The sequence below is a fragment of the Spizellomyces punctatus genome (assembly GCF_000182565.1).
Source record: "Spizellomyces punctatus DAOM BR117 chromosome Unknown supercont1.4, whole genome shotgun sequence".
NCBI classification, from domain to species: domain Eukaryota; kingdom Fungi; phylum Chytridiomycota; class Chytridiomycetes; order Spizellomycetales; family Spizellomycetaceae; genus Spizellomyces; species Spizellomyces punctatus.
Window position 1 is genome coordinate 357,156 of NW_015971540.1, and position 21,390 is coordinate 378,545.

The following is a 21,390-nucleotide window of genomic DNA, read 5'->3' on the forward strand; positions in this document are numbered from 1 at the left end:
ACAATTTCATCCTTTTTGCTATGTGGTCTTCAGCCAGTTTCGCTTGCATTCCCCCCATGGTTCTTTTTGGCTCTTTTGGTATCAAGTGTCTTGTGCTCGTCCATCTCTTCGAAGATTGCGAGCAAGTATCCAGCATATGCAAATATTGCAGCATTATGACCATTCTGATTGGAATGCCTGGTGGAACGATATATATGTTCGGCATTTCCCTGCTTTGCATACCCGCCAAAGGCTATTTCCAAAGCCTGCGCAAACTTTGTCTTGCCATTGTTACCATCGATTTTGTCCTTCAGGACGCGGAAAATTTTCTCCGGATGGTCACCACGGAGGCAATATCCAGCGTATATGTGGGCAATATTGCGCTCCTCCTCCACAGGGAAGAGACGAGTAACAAATTCAAGCCAATCGTTGCGCAATTTGGCAGAAACATCGTTTTCGGTAGAAAAATAATCGTAGCCTACTGTCTTTGTTATAAGCACATCCTTGCTATATGGTTTCAACTTCCCATCCACAAGGTCCACATAGCCATTATTGCATCCAATCTTCAAAGGGTCCTTATCACATCTTTGCAGAAAAGTAGCATTGTATACTTCACACTTGAAACAGGAAATGATGGATGTGATGTGAGAGTTGGTAGTCAGCAGTGATTTTGCGAAGTTCTCTGTTTCCAAGCAGCGTTTGTACTTATAGGCCTTTTTGGAATCGGGGTCCACTTTGGAGAGCAAATCTAAGAAAATTCTGATGCGTTCGTCCCAGATGGGGTTCATGTGCTTGACCATAAATTGTCGGACAATCTCGCAGTGTTCCGATATAGGTTGCCACCCATCCCTAAACATCCAAACCGTCGTTCCGTCATACACAAACATCCCATCACTCAGTTTGCGTAGAAGTTGTGCCATAGAGAGATGGCTAGGGGATTTGACTGCTTCTTGTAGTTCGCCGTCGAGGTGTTCGCCCATCAGGTCCATGTCGGCATCATCGGAAGCATCTTCTTCAACTTCCACAGCATTTTTGATGTGATATTTTTCGTTAAATTCCATTGAAACAAGCATGGGTTTGATGACTAATGGAACGTCAAAATTAGTATCCTCTGTAACATATGCCTGACATTCTTCTAAAAGTTCCGTGGCTACTGTAGCGAACGACTCTGATAAACCGGTTCGCTCAAAGGCATCAGGTGACCACGATTGAGGTTTCCGCAATTGTAACCTAAGCTTCGAAACCCCTAAGATCAAGCTCGGTTCTGGGCTACACCAGCGCAGCATGAAGGATACGTTACGCAGCCATGATCGATCATGGCGATGGTCCGAGATGGGAAGATCGGACGCCGCCACCCTAATGAAGGCTACGGAAACTAGTGTAGACATTACCGTAGCATATTCTTGTATAAAAAGAGGAATTCAATAAAATAAGTCGGTGGCCAGAAGCCGTAGCGACACTAAATCCCCACAACTAGCTTCTCAACTCCAATCTTAGGTTAACAGGAACCTAACAGAGCGCTTCAATGGCCTGATCACCCACACTGAAGCCTCTAAATCCTGCTCGGTTCACAACTAACTGACTCTCCTTGCCTCTCGCCCTCAAGTCGCTACCGATGCCCAAAGAAAGGATTTGGAGACTACGATTCCTAGTACGGACACCCACACAACCTGCTAGGAGACCCAAGTTGTCTTTACCATAGTCTACCAACAAAAAATCTGTTACATGGTGGAGAAGCGCGACAAACTGCCTTCCCCTCTCAAATTCAGCTGAAAACCTTATTCGGTCATACCGAAACTCTTGCGCAAACTGAGATCTGCTCAGGTAGCTACTCGGAAACCTTTTCTCTTGTTTCGGAAACAGACTTCATGAAACCGAGAATGATGCCGGTCAAACGCTCTCCAACGCGAGGCCACTCACCTGTGATCCAGACTCGTAGTCAGGGTCCTGCGGAGGACGTCGAAGTCCCTCCCGCAACACGCCCAAGGCGTTCAGGGACCACTTCCGTCGAACCGGAAGCCCCTAACTTGGCCACGATGGCCTCTGAAGTGGCAGCGTTAAAAGAAGACATTGCCCGCTCGACTGCTGCAATGCAGTTGGCAACTCAAAATCTTACGGAACAGCTTCATAGGCTTTCCGAATGTCAGACAGCGGCGGATGAGCGCCTCGCACGAGCCTTAGAAGCCCTAGCACATCGCCCACTGCCTGAACAACCTCTCATAGCACGAGCTACAAGAGAACGGTCCGCAACCCCGTGGGAAACGTCGGACACACCAAGGGAGCGTACCGAACCAAGTTTTTCAGGTCCGGTGCCTCCAATCCAAGTGCCAGCGGCCCCGTGGGCCAGCAACACCAAGGTCGATTCCTTGAAAGCAAAGGACGTACCCAAGTTTACGGGCAAAAGAAACCAAGACATTGAAGAATGGCTCAACAAAGTCCAACTTCTTCAAAACATTAGCGCAACATCGGATGCCAGGATGGTACAGCTCCTACCAGCCATGATAGCCGAGAAAACCCCTGCCGACGCTTGGTTTTACACTCTGGAAGCCCAGGAAACTTGCTCGTGGACCTGGAAAAGGTGGAAAGAAGAACTGCTTCGAGAGTTCCGAGGTCCCCTAACCGAGTCCAAGTGCAAAACCGAATATGTGCACTGCCACGCGAACCCCAAAGAATTTCGCAGCTTCCTCGCATTCATTGACCACAAAACTCATCTCCGGCGCCTCGCATACGGCGACCGGGCAAACATAGAATGTCCCACTGACCAGCATTTCGACCTAATAGTCGAACAATTGCCCAGCGACATCCAAATCATGGTCAAATCCTGTAACATCACGAACCTGACCAAATTAAAAGACTTCCTGCGCCTTTATTTCGGCTCTGATGACACCAGAAAACGAGACCCTTGCTACAGCGGTGCTGCTGAAGCTCAGAAGAAGTCACAAAAGACCGGAACCGACAAAGGCCCTAAGCAGATGGCTCAACATAAAACCGGAAACCCCAAAAAGAGTCGCGACGGCCCTCAGAAGATGGTTCCGGACCCCAACACGGAACCACCGGCACCCTGCAAATTCTGTCAGAAAAAGCATTGGAATGTTTTCTGCTGGCAGAACCCGAACCGAAAAGGGTTCTACGCCCAATTCATTTCTCGCTACGCGGAACTCGTCCGACCCCTGCAAGATGCTATCCAAGAGGGCGTTCGCGAATACCAAGACCTTAAAAAGGGTCGCGCTGACCCGAAGAAAGGCGCTGAAAAGCTCAATTCACCATCCATGCTTGACATGGCGGTGGCCCCTACAATAACAGCCACCGGAGCCCGATTTGAGGTTTCGCAACATCCGAAATCTAGCTCCTCAGACCTACCGGCGGTCAATCTACGCCAATCATCGCTGGCGGACTTACCCATTGACCCCTTTTGTGTCGGACGCCTTGCTCGCAAGCGCCCCGACCAAGGTCTGCGCAGATTTATCGCGAAGCGTGAAGTTTCATGGACCGATTCCCGAAACTCTGCCTTTGCAGCCGCCAAGCAGGCTCTGACAACAGCTCCAGTGCTCGCGGCACCCAGAAAAGGGTTCCCCTACACCCTTCACAGTGATGCTTCCTACACAGCGTTTAATGTCACGCTTGAACAGTTACAGCCGGATGCTTCTAAATGCCCGCTGTGCTACCATTCCCGAGGCACCACCACCTCAGAAAAGAAGGCCCCCCCCGTCGAACTCGAGGCCGGATGCCTCATTTGGGGCCTCGGAAAACTCCGCCCATACCTCGAAGGCCTGCCTTTCACGGTCATTACTGATCACCGAGCTCTTTTGTGGCTCGCTAAATACAAAGGCGAGAACCGTAAGCTTCTCCGCTGGGCCCTCGATCTTAGTTACTGGTCCGAATGGATGACAATCGTTCACAAACCAGGACGTTTTCACATTGTCGCTGATACACTTTCACGGCTACTAGGAGCGGAAACCCTACTCTGCTCCACCGCGACCCAAATATGGGTGTCGAAATGCGGAAGACGACGGCTGCGCACCACACCAGCTGCTCTCGCACCTTCCTCGACACTGGCAGATGCCGTCTTTCGTCTGGCCTTACAGCCTGCACTCATTGCCGCCATCCGCGCTGGCCTCACCGGCCAGCTCCACCCCATAGCCCAACAGGCCTGCATGCTCCTATGGGAGACCAGCCCCGACACCTACACTACAGCCGACGCGCGCTTTCTTCAGGACTGGCAACGTGCAGATAACCTGCTGTGGCACCGTTTTTCAGTCTCCAAAGACCTTTGGCACCTCTACGTGCCCCCTGCTTGCACCCCCAAGGTGCGCAAGCTTTTTCACGAGGGGGGAGGACACTTTGGATTCGAAAGAACCTATGCTAGAGCTGCAGCACAAGTCTGGTGGCCGAAAATGGCACAAGATTTCAGAAAACATTGCGCAGGATGTGAAACCTGCCAACGCTCAAAAAGGGTACCGCAACTGATTCCGGGGTTGTTGAAACCCATACCACCAGCTCCAGGACGCTGGACAGTCATCACGACTGACTTCGTAACCAAGCTCCCACTTACTTCCAGAGGGTACGATGCCTTTTGGCTAATAGCTTGTAAATGCTCAAAGAGGATCCACGTATGGCCCCTCAAGAGCACTGCGACAGCTACTCAGGTCGTGGAACTATTTATAGAACGCTACGTCCCATTGCACGGCATCCCGGAAACTATCATCTCAGACCGCGACCCCAAATTTACGAGTCGATTTTGGCAGGAGGTCTGCAAAAACCTAAAGATTAATCAAGAGCTCACCACAGCCTACCACCCTCAAGGTGATGGACAATCAGAGAGAGACAACGCAACGGTCTTGCAGGTCCTTACCACAATGGTCAACACCCGATTAGACGACTGGGACACCTTTCTTCTGGTTGCAGAATTCATTATCAATGATACGGTACACGAGGCGACAAAAATGATGCGGTTCAAGATGGACCTAGGCTATGAGCCCCACAATCCACTGGCGGACATCGTTGAAAGGCTGTCAGAAACCAGAAATGCAGATGTGGAAGAGCTCTGTAAACATCTCAGAGACCTAAACATCCTTATCCGGGATCTGATGATCGAGGCCCAGGACTCGCAGAAAAGATATTACGATTTATCGCGACGACATCTGGAGTTCCGGAGAGGAGATAAGGTGCTTCTGAGCACAAAAAACCTAGCAGGGTATGAGTCCAAGATCGCTCCGAAATGGCTGGGACCAGTCACGGTGACCGACTGCAACCCTCTCCACGACAACTATGAGCTAAAACTGCCAGACAAGATGAGACGACTTCACCCATGGTTTCACATATCAAAATTACGTCCGTACCAGAAGCCTGTCGACGCCGAAACTGAGGAAAGGATCGTGGAAGCACAAATGGAGGATTCCGACGCTTCAAAAGGCGAGTTCGAAGTGGAAGCGATAGTAGACCATCGAACCAGGCGCGGAAAGCATCAATTTCGAATACGTTGGGCCGGATACCCACCCCATGAGGATACCTGGGAACCAGAGGAAGCCCTAACAGAGGCTTCCGAAGCCTTAGAAGAGTACTGGAGATCCAGAGCTCCCACTAGCGCACTAGTAGAGGACTCCTTGGTAGTCAGCTTTGCAGGCGACACCCTGGCTTACGCTTCTGACCACCAATGCTTCACGATTTATCCGGACAATAGCTCACGTGATAATCACACCCTCTCACCAGAAAGAAAACCAGTTTTGCGCGGCTTACCTCACCAGTCGAGAACACCACACCAAGCCTCCCGATCATGCTTATGTGCATCTGAGCTGTCAAAATCAGCCGGCGATGACCTTAAAAGGACGCCCCTGCACACTCCCCCTCTTTTTTCTTCTTCAACTACCTATGACCTATCTCCCTTACAGACCTACTCTGCTTTGCAAACCTTGTCTATGGACACCGAGACAAAAGCTTTCGTTTCCAACACCATGACCACCGATATCCGAGGACAACAAGGAGTCAGCATCCTCTCTACCCTTGAGGAAGGCTATCCCTGGTCAGAAGTAAGCGACGCCTTCGCTGCCGAGAACTCTATCGAGCGGCTCGGAGCAGCTATGGCCACCTGGGTCGAAGTTTGGATTCGTGAGCTGTTCGAAGACCCAAACAAACCCCTCGAACACTATCGTGGTGAAGATTGGGTGGTTGACGGGGCTTCGAAGCCGTACGCCACGAGCCAGCCCCTCACGATGCATATTGCGGAGCCCTACAGTAGGGCTTCCGACGGCAGTCAAGCAGCTGTCGGTATCATCGCCGACACAAAAAAGATTGGGAAGAGATTACGGGACGTACCCTGCACCGCCTGGCTTGACGCTGGGGTCCCTCAACATGCGGCCGGAAACCCCAAAACGGCCCGCTTCACCCTCTGGCCCGATCGCGAGGCCCACGATTTCGCGGACATAGCCATCGAAGCCGCGAGAGCAGTGTTGTTAAAGCTAGCCAACGCAGCTGAAACCACAGAAGAGCAGCTCCGTCCCAAACATCGGGAGCACGCCTATTACCACTTTCGAGCGGTTAACTTGAAAAGGGCCGCAGAGACGTTCACAGCCCTCTACGTAACCCGAGCCAACGGTTCCAGGACACCTGGAACCCCGGCTCCGGAAGCCACTGACCAAATTTGGTTCTGCGCGAACGTCATGGGGCGCGCTACCATAATCTGGACGATCAACGAAGACAGCCTTGAAGCTGACGACGACTATCCAGTTGCGTCATGGTAGAAGCGAGGTTCGGGCACTCACAGACGAGTCGCCGAACCTTCTTTTTCGAAGGGGGGATGTAGCAAATGACTCTGATAAACCGGTTCGCTCAAAGGCATCAGGTGACCATGATTGAGGTTTCCGCAATTGTAACCTAAGCTTCGAAACCCCTAAGATCAAGCTCGGTTCTGGGCTACACCAGCGCAGCGTGAAGGATATGTTACGCAGCCATGATCGATCATGGCAATGGTCCGAGATGGGAAGATCGGATGCCGCCACCCTAATGAAGGCTACGGAAACTAGTGTAGACGTTACCGTAGCATATTCTTGTATAAAAAGAGGAATTCAATAAAATAAGTCGGCGGCCAGAAGCCGTAGCGACACTAAATCCCCACAACTAGCTTCTCAACTCCAATCTTAGGTTAACAGGAACCTAACAGAGCGCTTCAACGGCCTGATCACCCACACTGAAGCCTCTAAATCCTGCTCGGTTCACAACTAACCGACTCTCCTTGCCTCTCGCCCTCAAGTCGCTACCGACGCCCAAAGAAAGGATTTGGAGACTACGATTCCTAGTACAGACACCCACATAACCTGCTAGGAGACCCAAGTCGTCTTTACCGTAGTCTACCAACAAAAAATCCGTTACAAAAAGGACTGACAATACTCGCGAACACTGGAATCGTTACACTGGATGCAACAACTGATTCATCTTCAACAGTCACTGGCGCTCTACAGGTGGCAGGAGGAGTTGGCATAAAAGGAACGGTTTACATGGGTAAGTATGCTATTATATCAAGTCCCACCGCAGCAGCCTTCCAGATAAATAATGGGGCATTCGGCTTCGCTGACTCAGCTGGACAATGGTTCACAAACACATTAGCGAATGATTACGTCTTGCGAACAAGCACCAGTAATTTGCATATTGGTACAAACGGAGCGACGGCTTCTAATCTGGATATTCTCTCATCCAGGAATGTTATTATCAATATGACGACAGATTGTACTTCCACAACAACTGGCTCCTTTCAAGTCAAAGGTGGAGTTGGCATCGCTAAATCACTGTACATTGGAGGGGATGTATACACAAATGGTGTGAAATTGGCTACTGAAAGTTCTCTAACAGCATCCGTTGCTACGAAGCAAAATGCAAGTCCTTTACTCGATGCAATAAGTGGTTTAACAACGACACCTAATACATTCATCATGGGGGCATCGAACGGTTTTACAGCGACACCTGTTTCCACTATTCTTGGTGGATACCAACCTCTTCTTACTACATCATCCTCATTGAATGTGAATTCTCTGATGACCAGTGGTGGGATATTTGTACAAGGGGCTATGGATATGGTGTTCCGTGTTGATAATGTAGGCAATGGACTCTTGACAGGTGGCTTACTTGTGGAAAAGGATCTAAATGTTGAAGGACTGATCATTCAAAATGGTGTCAAGGTGGCAATGCAACAATGGGCTGTTGCTATGATGACTAGCATGACAACTCCTCTCAGTCAATCCTTGACATTGCTTCAAACACTTGTTCAGAATAACAAGACCGCCGCAGATATGGCGCTTGCTACTAAACAAAGTGCTTCTCCATTACTCAATTCCATCAGTGGTTTAATACCGGCGGCTAACACATTCATCATGGGAACACCCACAGGGTTCTCAGTTGTTCCTACATCGAATATACTTTCCTCATATCAACCTCTTATTACCTCATCGACTGCGCTATCATTTAACAGCGCTACTGTTGGCAGGGGTATAACCATTCAAAATGGCGCAGCATCTACAACAATGTCCTTAGTGAACACTGGGAGTAACATTACATGGGGCATGAGAGTTGCCGGAAGCACAGGAGACGGAACATTATCAGCAGGCGGATTCGGTCTAAATAGTTCTTATAACAATACAGGCTTCGTTCTGAGAGTTTCCAATACAGGCGTAATGCAGATACCAAACACAACTGATTCATCTAGTGTGACAACAGGTGCTTTCCAGGTATCAGGTGGAGTTGGCATAGGAAAAACTCTAACCCTAGGAGCAGGTGGAGGAGGATTGCAGCCTGCGGCCATAGTCATCAATGCGCCTTCAAGTGCTACTGCATCTATGGCCGTTCTGATTAGTAACAATGCTGCTTCGAGTAATTCATGGGGTATATACCATGCTGCAACTAATGGAACAGGTATACTTACCAATGGGAGCCTCGGGTTTTATAACTATGGAACTAGCGCCCATCAATTCATCCTCAAAGCCAATGGAACCATTGCAATCACTTCCACTACAGACTCATCGTCAACTATAACGGGCGCATTGCAGGTATCAGGAGGTGCAGGAATTGCTAAATCACTGTACGTCGGTGGTGACATTTTCTCCAATAATCTCAAACTTGCAACCGAGAGTTATGTAGGGATGGCCATTGCTAATAAACAGGCATCGAGTCCACTATTATCATCCATAAGCGGTCTTGCACTATCTGCAAATTCATTCATTGTTGGAAGTTCTGCTACATCATTCTCCACGAAAACTGTTGAAGAGGTGAAGTCAATTCTAGGTGTTACGAATGTCGACCTCTCAGGGAAGCAAAATGCAAGTCCTTTACTCGATTCCATTGCCTCGATGTCACCAATGAGCAATATGTTTCTCATGGGAGATGATGTCCAAGGATTCACTCTCGCAAATGATGTCACTGTGCGAAGTATTTTAAACATTGTCAACTATGCCCCCAGCATATCAGCACTGCAAACATCGAAACAAGATGTTATAATGTCTTCCAGCAATCTGTTGGTAAATACAATTCTTGCTAATGATACATCCGATGCACAAACCGTATCAAGTGGGGCTCTACAGGTTAAAGGAGGTATAGGGGTTTCTAAAAGCATCTTCTCAGGTGGAAACATTACAGGAAAAGTTCTTATAGCAGCCTCTACAGGTGGATATTTCAAGTTGAGAAGCGACACTCCCTCTATGAAAGGTGACTACACTATCTCCTACAACAACTCCGGAGACGCCCTTCACGTCCACCTCGCCGGCTCGTCTGATAGCATAGACCAACATCGTTATGAATTCGGTCATTATTCCAGTGATACCTTTGGAACATGGAATAGCTGATTCTCTGTTAACACCTACACCGGAGACCTCATCTTGTCCGGTAATCTAACTATTGGTTTGCCACTTAATGGGCTACGGGCTATTATTTTGAAAAATCTCGACCCAGGAACCAATGCTTGTGCCATCCAATACTTCCAGAATGCCGCAGGGAGTGCTGTTATGTTTTTGAACGGAAACAATAGGAGTGTGGATGGGGGAGTAAATACATTTACAATAAGGAACGATGCAGGGGGAGTGCGATTGCAAGCGCAGGGAGCGAAGGGTATTACTATTGCATCATCGACAGGAAATGTCATAGTTGAAAGCACCACTCCGGCTTTATCGAGTACAACAGGTGCATTGGTGGTGAATGGAGGTGTCGCTGTTGGAGCCCATGTAGTGGCTGGAGGGAATCTTTATAGCAATGGCCCAGTTTACTCGAATGGTCAGGTGTGCGCAACTCAGTCATGGGTGACCGGTCAGACATTCCTAAGAAATGTTCAAGTTTTCAAACTGTTGACTAAAGATGTATGGCAATCCAACAATGCCTCGAAAGTTTTCTATGTTTCAACACCAGGCAAGGTACTTATGGAGTGGACAATACGCTTGCATGGCAATGCAAACTCAAATGGTACACTTTCCATCTTCCTTGGACAAAGTGCCGGCTCAATGCCTCTCGTATATGCTTCAGACTTCAATTTCAACAGTGGAATTAACACTACGCTGACAGCCACATTCATTCTTACAGGGATGGCCGATAACGTGGCTTACTTCACAAATTTTAGTATCAGTCAGGCTGCTCCTGATAATACCACAGATGTTACCCTCATCAAAATCACGGAACTCGGCCCTTAGAAACTTAGTGCACTACGCTATGATTAAAAAACAAAGCTATGTAAACTTACAATGCAACGTGTTGATATAGATTATCATTTGGTATTCAATATCAGGGATGCCATCAAAGGTGACATGGATAAGTTTTGGAGATATTGCAAGAGCATGTTGACCGGTAGTGACAAGGCAAAAATCATACTGTATCTTAAAAAAAATCAAGAGAACCAACCGATTTTTGATAAAATCATGTCAATTGTCCACCTGAGCAAATTGGATCATTTATGCTTCAACTGTACCAGTTATCTCGCAATTTTGAATGATTGTATATTGCTAGGGCATGAACATAATGAAAAACTGTTCATTTTAGAGATGCGGATGGAGGAGGTTCAGTAGGATACCATGAGCCACAGTTCTATTCAACACACAACAACCTCAATATCCATAGAACTAGATAGACTCTTAGTACATTCAAGGATTAAGTCTAATTGTTCAACTGCAAATGATTCCTTTTCACTCTTATGCTGCATTTGACAATATGTTCCTATAGTGGTAGTAGATAGTAAGAGAATCATACCAGGCCAACTAGTTTCAAAATGTGTAGGATATTCGAAAACATATTGAGCTGCCCATGAAACTGGCTCAAGTGCAGCCACAAGACGTTCTTCTCTACCATCCCCAGCGCCCGTGAGTATTCCATCTATCGCTCGGTGAATAACCTGGGAATAAAAAACACATCGGAACTGCTTTGCATTTTCAGGTTCTTGGTCAGACGACATTATACAATGCCATCAAAATGTGAACGTTAAGATACTTTATATAATAATGACACTTTACATCATTGTTCTACATCATGTAGCTAATTTGATGTAGTAGTTGATGTGTACCAACTCTTATAAAAAGCTAGTATGCAATAGCAGAGCTTCTGCATTCAAACACAACCTAAACATGTCTTTCTGTAACGACGAGGACGTCTTCGAGAGATCGCGAGTAAGCCCAAATCGGACGCGGGAAGCACGAATCGCGTGACCAACTCCACCGATTGGGTTACCGCGACCGAAAAAACCGGTTCGGAGAATGGCAATTGGCGCATTAGATTTCAGCGTGCCTCGTACAACCTGTGGAGGCCCGAGCCAGTGCGGAAAAGGAAGAGATCGGTACCGCCACCAATAAATCAGTTGCGGTGCAGCGACACCCATTAGTTTAGTTTAGTTTAACAGTTTATCCAAGAATCTTGTATAAAAAGGATGTATTCAATAAAATAAGTCGGGGGCAGAAGCCGTAGCGACAAAAAATCCCCATAACTCGCTTCTCAACTCCAATCTTAGGTTAACAGGAACCTAACAGAGCGCTTCAACGGCCTGATCACCCGTACCGAAGCCTCTAAATCCTGCTCGGTTCACAACTAACCGACTCTCCTTGCCTCTCGCCCTCAAGTCGCTACCGACGCCCAAAGAAAGGATTTGGAGACTACGATTCCTAGTACGGACACCCACACAACCTGCTAGGAGACCCAAGTTGTCTTTACTGTAGTCTACCAACAAAAAATCCGTTACATTTCCCTGTTACTCCAAAGCATGAACACTTTGCTAATTGCATCATGCTCTTCAAGACGGACATGTTGATGGCAATGGATAAGCGAGGAAGGTGCATCCATATCAACACTTCCAACTTTCCTGAAGTTCGCCGTATTATGAATGATGAAGATTTGTTTCGCATCTTTGTTCATAACAAAACCAAAAGGAGCGTGGGGGAAAAGAATCGGATTTGCCCTGTTTGTTCGCGCAACTATGATATTCCTGATAAAGTCAAAACGGCAACAGAAAAGGAGATGGCTCTCTCCGGTGTTTGTAGTGATGCCTGCTGGGATACAGCAACTAAATTCAATGAGTAAGAAGTGAATGTGAGCGGGGGCGTGGGGGGCATGTGGGGGGCGACCTTTTGAATGGTAAAATTTTGGGACCAGCTAGAATGCGGGGATGCATGAGAAGCAGACACGTCATTGTTCTACATAACCATGATGTAGTAGTTGATGTTTACTAATTCTTATAAATTGAATGCATACCATGCTATAGCTAAATCCAAAATGGCTTCCCTCTTTCCCCCAGAAATAGTAACCTTCATCGACGAGTATTGTGACATTGACACTAAGATTAAACTATGCAAGGCAACCGGTCTCGGATGGGAGAGGGTCAAAATACCAAATGAGCCACAGTTTCTTCATAAGATGAAGAGAATCAATCAGTTGCCTTTCTATGATGAATATGTATGCGACCATGAGACAGAATGCCACCCCTTTTTTGGAAATATGAATGCAACGACAAGTTACTACGCATAGAGATGCATCAAGAAGGCAACAACGAGTTTTACTTTGTTCTACTCAAAGATTTTGAGAACGAAAACTATTCGTATGCAATGTATCAAGAGTATTACCATTATGGTCATGAGGAAGGCTGTATTTTCAGAGAGTATGATGGTAGGGATAAGCGATCAGATTTTATAGCACATCGTGGCAGGGACAGGCTGGTAATGAGACAATTGTGGGGCAGGGCGATGGATGTTTTTTAGGGCGTGGGGGGCATACACGAGAGGCAGATACGTCGTTGTTCTACATAACCATGATGTAGTAGTTGATGTTTACTAATTCTTATAAATTGAATGCATACCATGCTATAGCTAAAATCCAAAATGGCTTCCCTCTTTCCCCCAGAAATAGTAACCTTCATCGACGAGTATTGTGACATCGACACTAAGATTAAACTATGCAAGGCAGTTAGTCTCGGATGGGAGAGGGTCAAAATACCGAATGAGCCACAGTTTCTTCATAAGATGAAGAGAATCGATCAGTTTTATAAGATGATGAGAATCAATCAATTGCCTAAATTTGTATGTGACCATATAAAATGCCGCACCGTAACATTTTTGGGGAAATATGAATGCATAGAGATGCATCAGGAAGACAATGACGAGTTTTACTTTGTTCTACTCAAAGACTTCCATGATGAGGATTATTCATATGCATTTTATCGAGAGGATTACCGTCATCAGGTGTTATGGCAAAGGAGAGATATTGCATTTTTTGAGGTGTTATGGCAACGGAAGGAGATTGAAAGGGCGAATAAAGAGTGAGAATGTATGGAGGGATGTACATGTTTCCATTGAATCAGTAATGGCAGAATAGAAACAAGTGAGAGATGGGTAAAACGGGTAGTGTGAGAAGCTGACTCGATAAAATGGCTCAAACCCGAGATGATTTAGTAAAAGTTTGTTTCAATGAATGGAGAGAAACCCAAAAAACCCAGACCCAAAAGTGTAGTTTGCTTCAGTTAAGAGACAGATTTTAAAAAAAAAAAAAGAATAAAGCTTCTTCAAAAAAAAAAATTATTTTCTCATATAGTGGAAGTATGTACACATGTTTGGGTCTGGGTTTTTTGTGTAAGTATATGTGGAATCGAGTCACCATTCACTTCCATTTACACCATATGATTCCATGATTATGAAGGAAGCGAGGACACGCAGTGAAGTGATTGAATGTTCCTTTACTTTCGCCATAGGCGACCTCAGAAACCAAAGCTGTATTTAAAGAACCATGATGAGCAAACATGTCTGAGACATGTCAAATCACGTGACTTCCATTAACACTATTTGGTTCAACGATTGTGAAGGAAATGAGTGAAGTGAATGTACCTTTTGATCCAAAATGGTGAAGATGTGTCACGTGAGTTGTATGCATAGCTTTGATGTTGTATGCATAGTAATCTGCTGATGTAAAGTGGGAAAAGCGACTATCAATAGCAAGTCCAAGTTTTTGCTTAAAGGCGGCTAGCTTCTTGCATCCTTCCCCCCCAATCCAACCAGCTCCTCTGTAAACGATTCCATATACAACATTCGAAATGTGCCCAAACAATTGGCCATGAGGTGTTCGAACTCAATACCTCAAAATACAACTGTTTCCTTATAGGAAATGGGGCATGGCCAATCCCGGGGAGTCATGCTTTTTTAAATGAATGTGGGAGGCAGCGATGGAGTGAATGCCACGTGACATGATGGATGTTATTGATTACGTAAGCATTATGAAAGCAGGTCGAGCTTATACGAGTGTAGTTGACAGGGCATTTAAATATGGAGTGGGCATTTCAGCTACAGTTGTTGACAGGGCATTTAAATATGGAGTGGGCATTTCAGCAATAGTTGTTGACAGGGTGTTTAAATATGGAGTGGGCGTTTCAGCAATAGTTGTTGACAGGGCGTTTAAATATGGCTCCTACGGGTACTATGGGTCCTGGTAGAGTTGAACGAACTATGGGTTTTCTGGCATTTCTGGGTACTATGGGTCCTGGTAGAGTTGAACGAACTATGGGCCCTCTGGTAGTGCATCACCCATGGTATATACCATGGGTGATGCACTACCAGATAGGTCTCATTAGGCAGGAAAGCTTTTGCAAAGGAAGTTTTGTTGCATGTATGTAAGGTGGGTTTGTCAAGCTTTTCAAGCTTTTGCTTTTTCTTTGGCGGCATGATGATTGGAATAGAAAAATGGATGAAAGCCTGGAAAATGGGCAGAGAATGATGAAAGCCTATTGGCAGAGAATGATGAAAACCTGGGAAATGGGCAGAGAAGGCGGGTTTATATAGAGATATGACAACTGCGCATTGGACCCATTTTTCAATGGTGGAGCAACTGCAGAATATTCAATCCGTTCATTGCCGCACATATTGGACCTGTTTTTCAATGGTGGAGCATCGTTTGGGCATCGAACCATTATCAAATCATAGTTCATGAGTCTAAATCGAGTAAAATTATGATTCAATTGGTTGGAATCACTGTACTAGTGCCAATACCCACCGGCTCCGCACTATGTTCGAGAAAAAGCCACCAAAAAATGTCCACTGGAATGACCCCCGAAGGTCCCACCGAGAATCGAACTCGGGTCGCAGGATTCAGAGTCCTGAGTGCTAACCGCTACACCATGGAACCAATTCAGCAGTACATGTGCGCTTGTTTATAATGAGCTGTGCAACCCCACAAGAGGGATGCCACCTATTGCTCACCTGACAGATGAGCGGCTCACCTGCCCCACGATGCACAGCCCGCGGCATGACCAGTGCTATCCATATCACGGCCACACGGCATGACCCATTCGTGCTATGCAAACGCTCTCTCTTGCCACAACGACATTGCCATCAATGCTATGCATGTGTCATAGCCTCCTTCTTTCCGTCCAATGCTATGCATGTCATGGCCTATCTCTCTAGCCAGCCAGCCAGTTGCATATAGCCATTCAAACATGTAATAAAATATCTATCATACTTTTAGTAGTAAATTTTCAGTTCCCTTTTTGTTATTAGTACCCAGAGTCATTGACTGAACCAATAGCCTAGTCATCACATGACAATGTCTTGCATGATTCGGGTCATCCCGCTAGTCATGAGATATCGATAAATGAAACTATCTAAATGAATCACACAGCCACTCTCTAAATTCTATCCATCGATCAACAGCAAATAAATAACATATAACGTGACTGTGTGTGTGCGCATGTGATAAAGGCATGTGAATAATTGCCTTTTATAGAACGCGTTATTTCCCGCCTGCCGATCTCTCTCGTGTCTCCCTTGTGTGTGAGAAAGAGTGAATAATCGGAGGGAACCGTGTCATTCATTCTCCCGTCTCATTCCGCATTATTTCCATAAAAGGAAATCTATAATTCTTTTATTTTTCCCACGCGCTTCAAATCAGGCGCGCGTTTACTTTTTATATCTCTTCACTCCACACACACACACACTTAAACACATCACATGGTGTGTTTATCTCTCGCTCTCGTATTTTAGACTTGTGACCTTTTTTTTCTTCTTCTTCTTGAACGATGCTTCAAGTCTTTTCCCCTTTCTCCTTCTTCTTCTAGACTTACTTGCAATTTACAGTTACGGTACTTACGGACGACAATTACCGAGGGCAATTACGACAACGAACAAGAGAAACGCTTTACAGACAAGACTGACAGAAAACAGAACGTAGACATGCCTGGACAATTGGCGGAACCCGTCTTGACGGTCGCCTTTAACAACATTCAGAAACTCACTTCCATTGACGAGTCAGACTTGCAAACAATATGGAATGGCAAGTATTTACCTTTGCATTCGCCTTGCTCTTTGTGCCCGCTTTTTTGCATAGTCTCGCTCTCTCTCAGGCAAAGCGTATACTTACCCACTCTCTCTCGCTAGTCTTTACAAAGTGCAAGGACAATTTGGAAAATGGCCGGCGCTTGGAAAACATTAGCTGGAGACTGTGGTATCGCTCCTGTCATGGCCACTCACCAAAGGAAGACGCTTCTCCCCTCCACATTCCCAATGTTCAACAACCCAAATCCCAAAAATCCCCGCACGTCTCTCCCGAATCCTTTAACAGACTATTGAAAAAAGCAGTCGAGGACTCGAAAAACACCACCACCGCACGCAAAGAATCGACTGCGAATTTGGCCCAACTAAAGGCTGATGCCGCAGCATCCATCCTTCAGGAACAGCAACAGCAGCAACAACAACAACAACAACAACAACAACAACCAGAGCAACAACCAGAACAACCACAAGGAGAATTGTGGCAGCAACCACCTTCACAACAAGACCCGCATCTACCCGTGGCTGCCCTCGTCCTCACTCCCCCTGCTGCTCGCGTTGCACCGCCTCCACCCGCCGCTGCCATCCAACGCTGTAATTCTGCCGCAGCCATCCTTAAACCTCAACCCACCCGAACCTACGCCGCACCACTTGTTCCCGCTCACCACCCACAGGCGCGCATCTCTCCTGCCGTTCTCCCATATCGCGCTCTCCCACCCAGCGCACTCGGCCCACGTCCACAACCCACTGCAGTGCATCCAAATAATGACCGGCCCAAAGTGAAGTTTTTCATTTCAGAGAGTCACTCTCCGGATACCCCTGAACGTCTTCCTCAACGCCGCCCTCTTCCTGCTCGATCCAATCTCTCTACATGTACTAGTATTACAACAAGAAATCCCGTGACAGCAGCAGCAGCACCACAAACAACAGCGGCAACTCAAGGCTATGATTCTGATGACGATTTCAGTGACTCGGATTTTTCAGATTTCTCAGACTCTGAAGACTATAGTGATGATGAGTCGGACGAGCCTAGCTCAACGGACGCGCCCGTCTCACTCTTTCGCAAAGTGGACATTTACTCGCAGAGCGCTGCCGCCAGAACAGTCACACCCAAGCGATCTCTCCTCTCTGTTGCGCTCAAAGAAGGCTCCGCTCTGAAACGTGCAAAGCCATCACAGTTTCGCAACCTAAACGCCATGGGACGCCCATCAAGAGACGAGTGTGAAACTACATCAGCAGGCACAACATCCGAGCTGTCACAGAGTTTACGTGAGAATTTAGAGTGCGAGCGTCGCATGATGCCCTACAATATGCGATTTGCCCGCGGTGTGCATGCGGGAGCTGCATCGGCGTTTAATGAGGAAGGCTATTGGTGAAGAGGAAGAATTTGGAAGACAAACAAAAGATACTGATAGACAAAGAAGTGTCGCTCCGTTTTTTTTTTTCTTTACGGTCGTAATGGAATGGAATAGAAAATGTTGATGCGCAGTGTTTGTATTGGTGTGTTTGATATGTCTCATCATTATGATGTGCAAAGGGAGGGTTTGCTGGTTGGGAAAAGCTATGCGCATGGTGTTTTGGTGATGGGATGGGATGAGAGACGAGATGCGACGAGATGTGATGTGGATGAGGGACAATTTGGGTGTTACTTTTTTGTACATACGAGTTTTTTTTTGTGGTGTGTGTGTGTCTGCATGTGTTGGAAGCTTTTTGTTTTTACGAATACTGTAATACCCAAAACATGAATTTGCTCGAAAATATCCCCATTCATTGTGCTCCACTTTACTATAGACATTGTCTAGACAATTTCTGCGAGAGCGGGAGTGATTCGGAGACACGGAGCTGCAACATTGCTGCGCAAAAACAGTCCCTGTTTTGACCTGCGATATCGGCAAGGAAAACTACAGATCTTCTCTATCCATGACGTGGATATGACGCTTTGAGCAAGAAAGGGTTATCTATCACATACAAGATTGTAGGGTTCACGGAGCTCAAACCCTCCGAAGTTTGCAAGCCTTTTGGGCCCTTTCAACCAAATGATGACGTTGGCTTTACATTTCAAAAGTTTAAAAGAATATGGGGCCCTTTGAGAGAGAACAGCAGGTCACGCGCAATGGTCACGCGTTATGCACGTGATACAAACACGTGTCCTATGTGACTCACATATTCGCGTTTGCAGTTTCTTCCCATGGGAGCTTTTTGTTTGTTGGTTGATTCAGTGGAGATTTCTGCGTGTGTGTGTGTGTGTGTGTGTGTAGGTTGTTTTTTTTTGCTTTTTTATATTGGAGAGAGTGAAAGGTACGTGTGGGAATCCTCGATAGGATAGAATGTCATCATTGTTTGTCGTCAAGAGATGCAAAGGTTCACATTTACGGCATCTGTTTGGTAGGATCCTCGAACCGGCAATTTGCGATGGGCGACACATTTCACCTCACGCAAAGCGCAACACAAGCATTCCTCAATGGCAGATACGCAGAAGCCCTCCAGCACCTCCACCAACTCTCCAGTCTGACAGATGGAAAAGATCCACACGTGGAACATAATATCCTTGTTGCGGAATGGTATGCTGGGAAACTCGTTGGTGCAGAGAATCTCGTCAAGAGGATCGATGGAATATTAGGCATGGCGCAATTAAAAAAGGAGCAAGATGATTCACGAGATCGGGATCCATTGTTGGCTGATTCGAATGGTGATCAAGTGGTGGGATCTGGACGTGACAAGATGACTGCTACGTATAATCGCGCTGTGGGATTGTACCTCTCTGGAAACGCCCAAAAAGCCCTCGATTCCCTTCGTCCCATTCTGGATGACTTGGAAATGACAGACGCCTACGTGGGCCTTCGGGCGAGTTTGTTGGCTGTAGAGTGTTGTATGGCCTTACGGGTGCCTGTCATGGCCAGAAATGTGCTGGATGCGGCTGAGCGGGCGTTCAAGGACCGTCTAGTACGCGATGGAGAGGAGGAATCTGCTGATGGGTCAAGTAGCGGGTTGGCGCCGACGCTCAAGGATGCTATACCCGTCTCATGTGGATCACTAGACACTGTGTTGTCTGTCTTGAGAACCCGTGTCTACCTCCTGGAAAAGAGCAAAGCAGATGCTAAAACCGAATTAAGCCGTCTTGAAAATGATAACCCTCCGCTAGAGACCTCTTCTTCAATCTACCGCAACATGTCGACTCTCTACATGCAAGCCCACCATGCCTACCTCCACGACTCGCCCCAAACAGCCATGACCGCCCTCGACGCATGCACTAAATCTACATTCACCCCACCTCCTACAAGAACCCCGACCATCCCACCAGACGACCCAACCCCCCTCTTCAAAACCCTACCTACGTATTACCACAACGCTCTAGGCTGCCTAAACGCCAAATCCGGCAACCACGCCACAGCCGCTCTCTCCTTTTCCAAAGCCCTCGCCGAAAACCAAACATGTATCAAACACCTCGTATCCCAAACCACCCCCCACAACACCACCACCATCAGTGACCAAGACGACGAAAAAGAAGAATGGGAACGCATCGCAGAAGAACAAGACCGTCTCGACAATGACCTTGCCCGAACCACCCCACTCCCTCCCTCCCTCCCAACCCTCTGCAACACCCACCCCATCCTCTCCTACAACGCCGGCATCCAACTCGCCCACCTCGGTAAACCCTCACTAGCCTACACATGCTTTTCCCGTGCGCTATCAACAGTACCATCTTCAGCACATGTACCACCCTACCTATTGTACACCCATATAGGCCTAACATGTCTCGACATGTATAAACCAACGTTGACACCCCAAACGATTACCATCGGACACTACAAACTCGTGACCCCAAAACACCAAAGCAACGTACCCCTCCAAAAAGCCCAACAAGCATTCGAAACCGCTCTTGAACAATGCCCGGCAAACGCGGTACCTGTTATATACCTTTATCTAGCTTACACGAGTCTGTTACAGCGTCGCATGGAAAAAGTTTTGCAGTACTGTGCTGTTGTTTTGGATCATGAACCTATTGGGCAGTCACATGTCCTTGCGGGGCTTTATATCCGGATTGCGTGTATCACGTTAGGGAGGCCTCCTCCGCCCTTGTTGGAACCGCTTTCGCATTCTTTGGCGACTGTTTTGGGGTTGTTTGAACAAACGGTTGCGGCGAGGGGGACGTACCCCCCGCATCCGGCGTTGCCTTCCTTGTTGAGTAGGTTGGAGGGGGCGGTTAGGGAGTATGAAGGTGGGAAGGGGGCGTTGGTGTGGATTGCGTTGGCGAGAGGGGATAAGAGGGCGGCGTGGGAAGCATTGGGAGGTGAAAAGAAACGAGAACAACGGAGTGTTGGTGGTGACGAGTGGGGATTTTGAATTTAAGGGTTTATAATCGAATATAACGCATTTATGTTTTACCAGACCACTTTTCTAAATAAACACATCCATTCCCTATATACACACACAACACAAATACTTAAATTCACCCACTCTTTGCACAAAACCCAAACACCTTGCTCAAATCCACAAACCTCCTCGCATTCCTCTCCATATACCTCCCCACCAACCCTCCTAAAACCCTTAGACCCTCTCCATCCCTCCTCATCAACAAATCAACATGGACCATGCGCGTATCATCATTGACCCGTATCTCCAATCTTTTGATTATCGAATAATGTGATAGGTAGTCGAG

At 47.0% G+C, this 21,390-nt stretch overlaps 4 protein-coding genes and 1 non-coding gene across 5 annotated transcripts; 3 read left to right on the forward strand and 2 right to left on the reverse strand.

Annotated features, from left to right (window-relative positions):
• Positions 1-29: 29 nt before the first annotated feature.
• SPPG_09036 (uncharacterized protein) lies at positions 30-1,367 on the reverse strand (the record flags this gene model as incomplete). Its single annotated transcript, XM_016757189.1, has 1 exon — positions 30-1,367. One exon carries the CDS (start codon positions 1,365-1,367, stop codon positions 30-32), a length of 1,338 nt encoding a protein of 445 aa, XP_016610098.1.
• A 6,318-nt stretch (positions 1,368-7,685) lies between these two features.
• SPPG_02563 (uncharacterized protein) lies at positions 7,686-10,637 on the forward strand (the record flags this gene model as incomplete). Its single annotated transcript, XM_016750844.1, has 2 exons — positions 7,686-9,762; positions 9,829-10,637. 2 exons carry the CDS (start codon positions 7,686-7,688, stop codon positions 10,635-10,637), a joined length of 2,886 nt encoding a protein of 961 aa, XP_016610099.1.
• A 4,882-nt stretch (positions 10,638-15,519) lies between these two features.
• SPPG_10056 lies at positions 15,520-15,591 on the reverse strand. The gene has a single exon. It is a non-coding gene; the product is annotated as a tRNA-Gln (tRNA).
• Positions 15,592-16,417: 826 nt separating this feature from the next.
• SPPG_02564 (uncharacterized protein) lies at positions 16,418-18,494 on the forward strand. The gene is made up of 2 exons (XM_016750845.1): positions 16,418-16,734; positions 16,839-18,494. The coding sequence occupies exons 1-2, from the start codon at positions 16,635-16,637 to the stop codon at positions 18,104-18,106; spliced, it is 1,368 nt and encodes a 455-aa protein (XP_016610100.1). The 5' UTR covers positions 16,418-16,634; the 3' UTR covers positions 18,107-18,494.
• Positions 18,495-18,924: 430 nt separating this feature from the next.
• SPPG_02565 (uncharacterized protein) lies at positions 18,925-21,158 on the forward strand. The gene is made up of 2 exons (XM_016750846.1): positions 18,925-19,028; positions 19,120-21,158. The coding sequence occupies exon 2, from the start codon at positions 19,143-19,145 to the stop codon at positions 21,072-21,074; it is 1,932 nt and encodes a 643-aa protein (XP_016610101.1). The 5' UTR covers positions 18,925-19,028; positions 19,120-19,142; the 3' UTR covers positions 21,075-21,158.
• The last annotated feature ends 232 nt before the right edge of the window (positions 21,159-21,390 follow it).

What these genes read in the sequence shown, in the direction of transcription:
- SPPG_02564 (XM_016750845.1), top strand. Translation starts at nt 16,635, where the DNA reads ATGCCTGGACAATTGGCGGAACCCGTCTTGACGGTCGCCTTTAACAAC. An exon ending in CTTGCAAACAATATGGAATG is followed by an intron (nt 16,735 to 16,838) that starts GCAAGTATTTAC and finishes CTCTCTCGCTAG; the next exon opens with TCTTTACAAAGTGCAAGGAC.
- SPPG_02565 (XM_016750846.1), top strand. Translation starts at nt 19,143, where the DNA reads ATGGGCGACACATTTCACCTCACGCAAAGCGCAACACAAGCATTCCTC.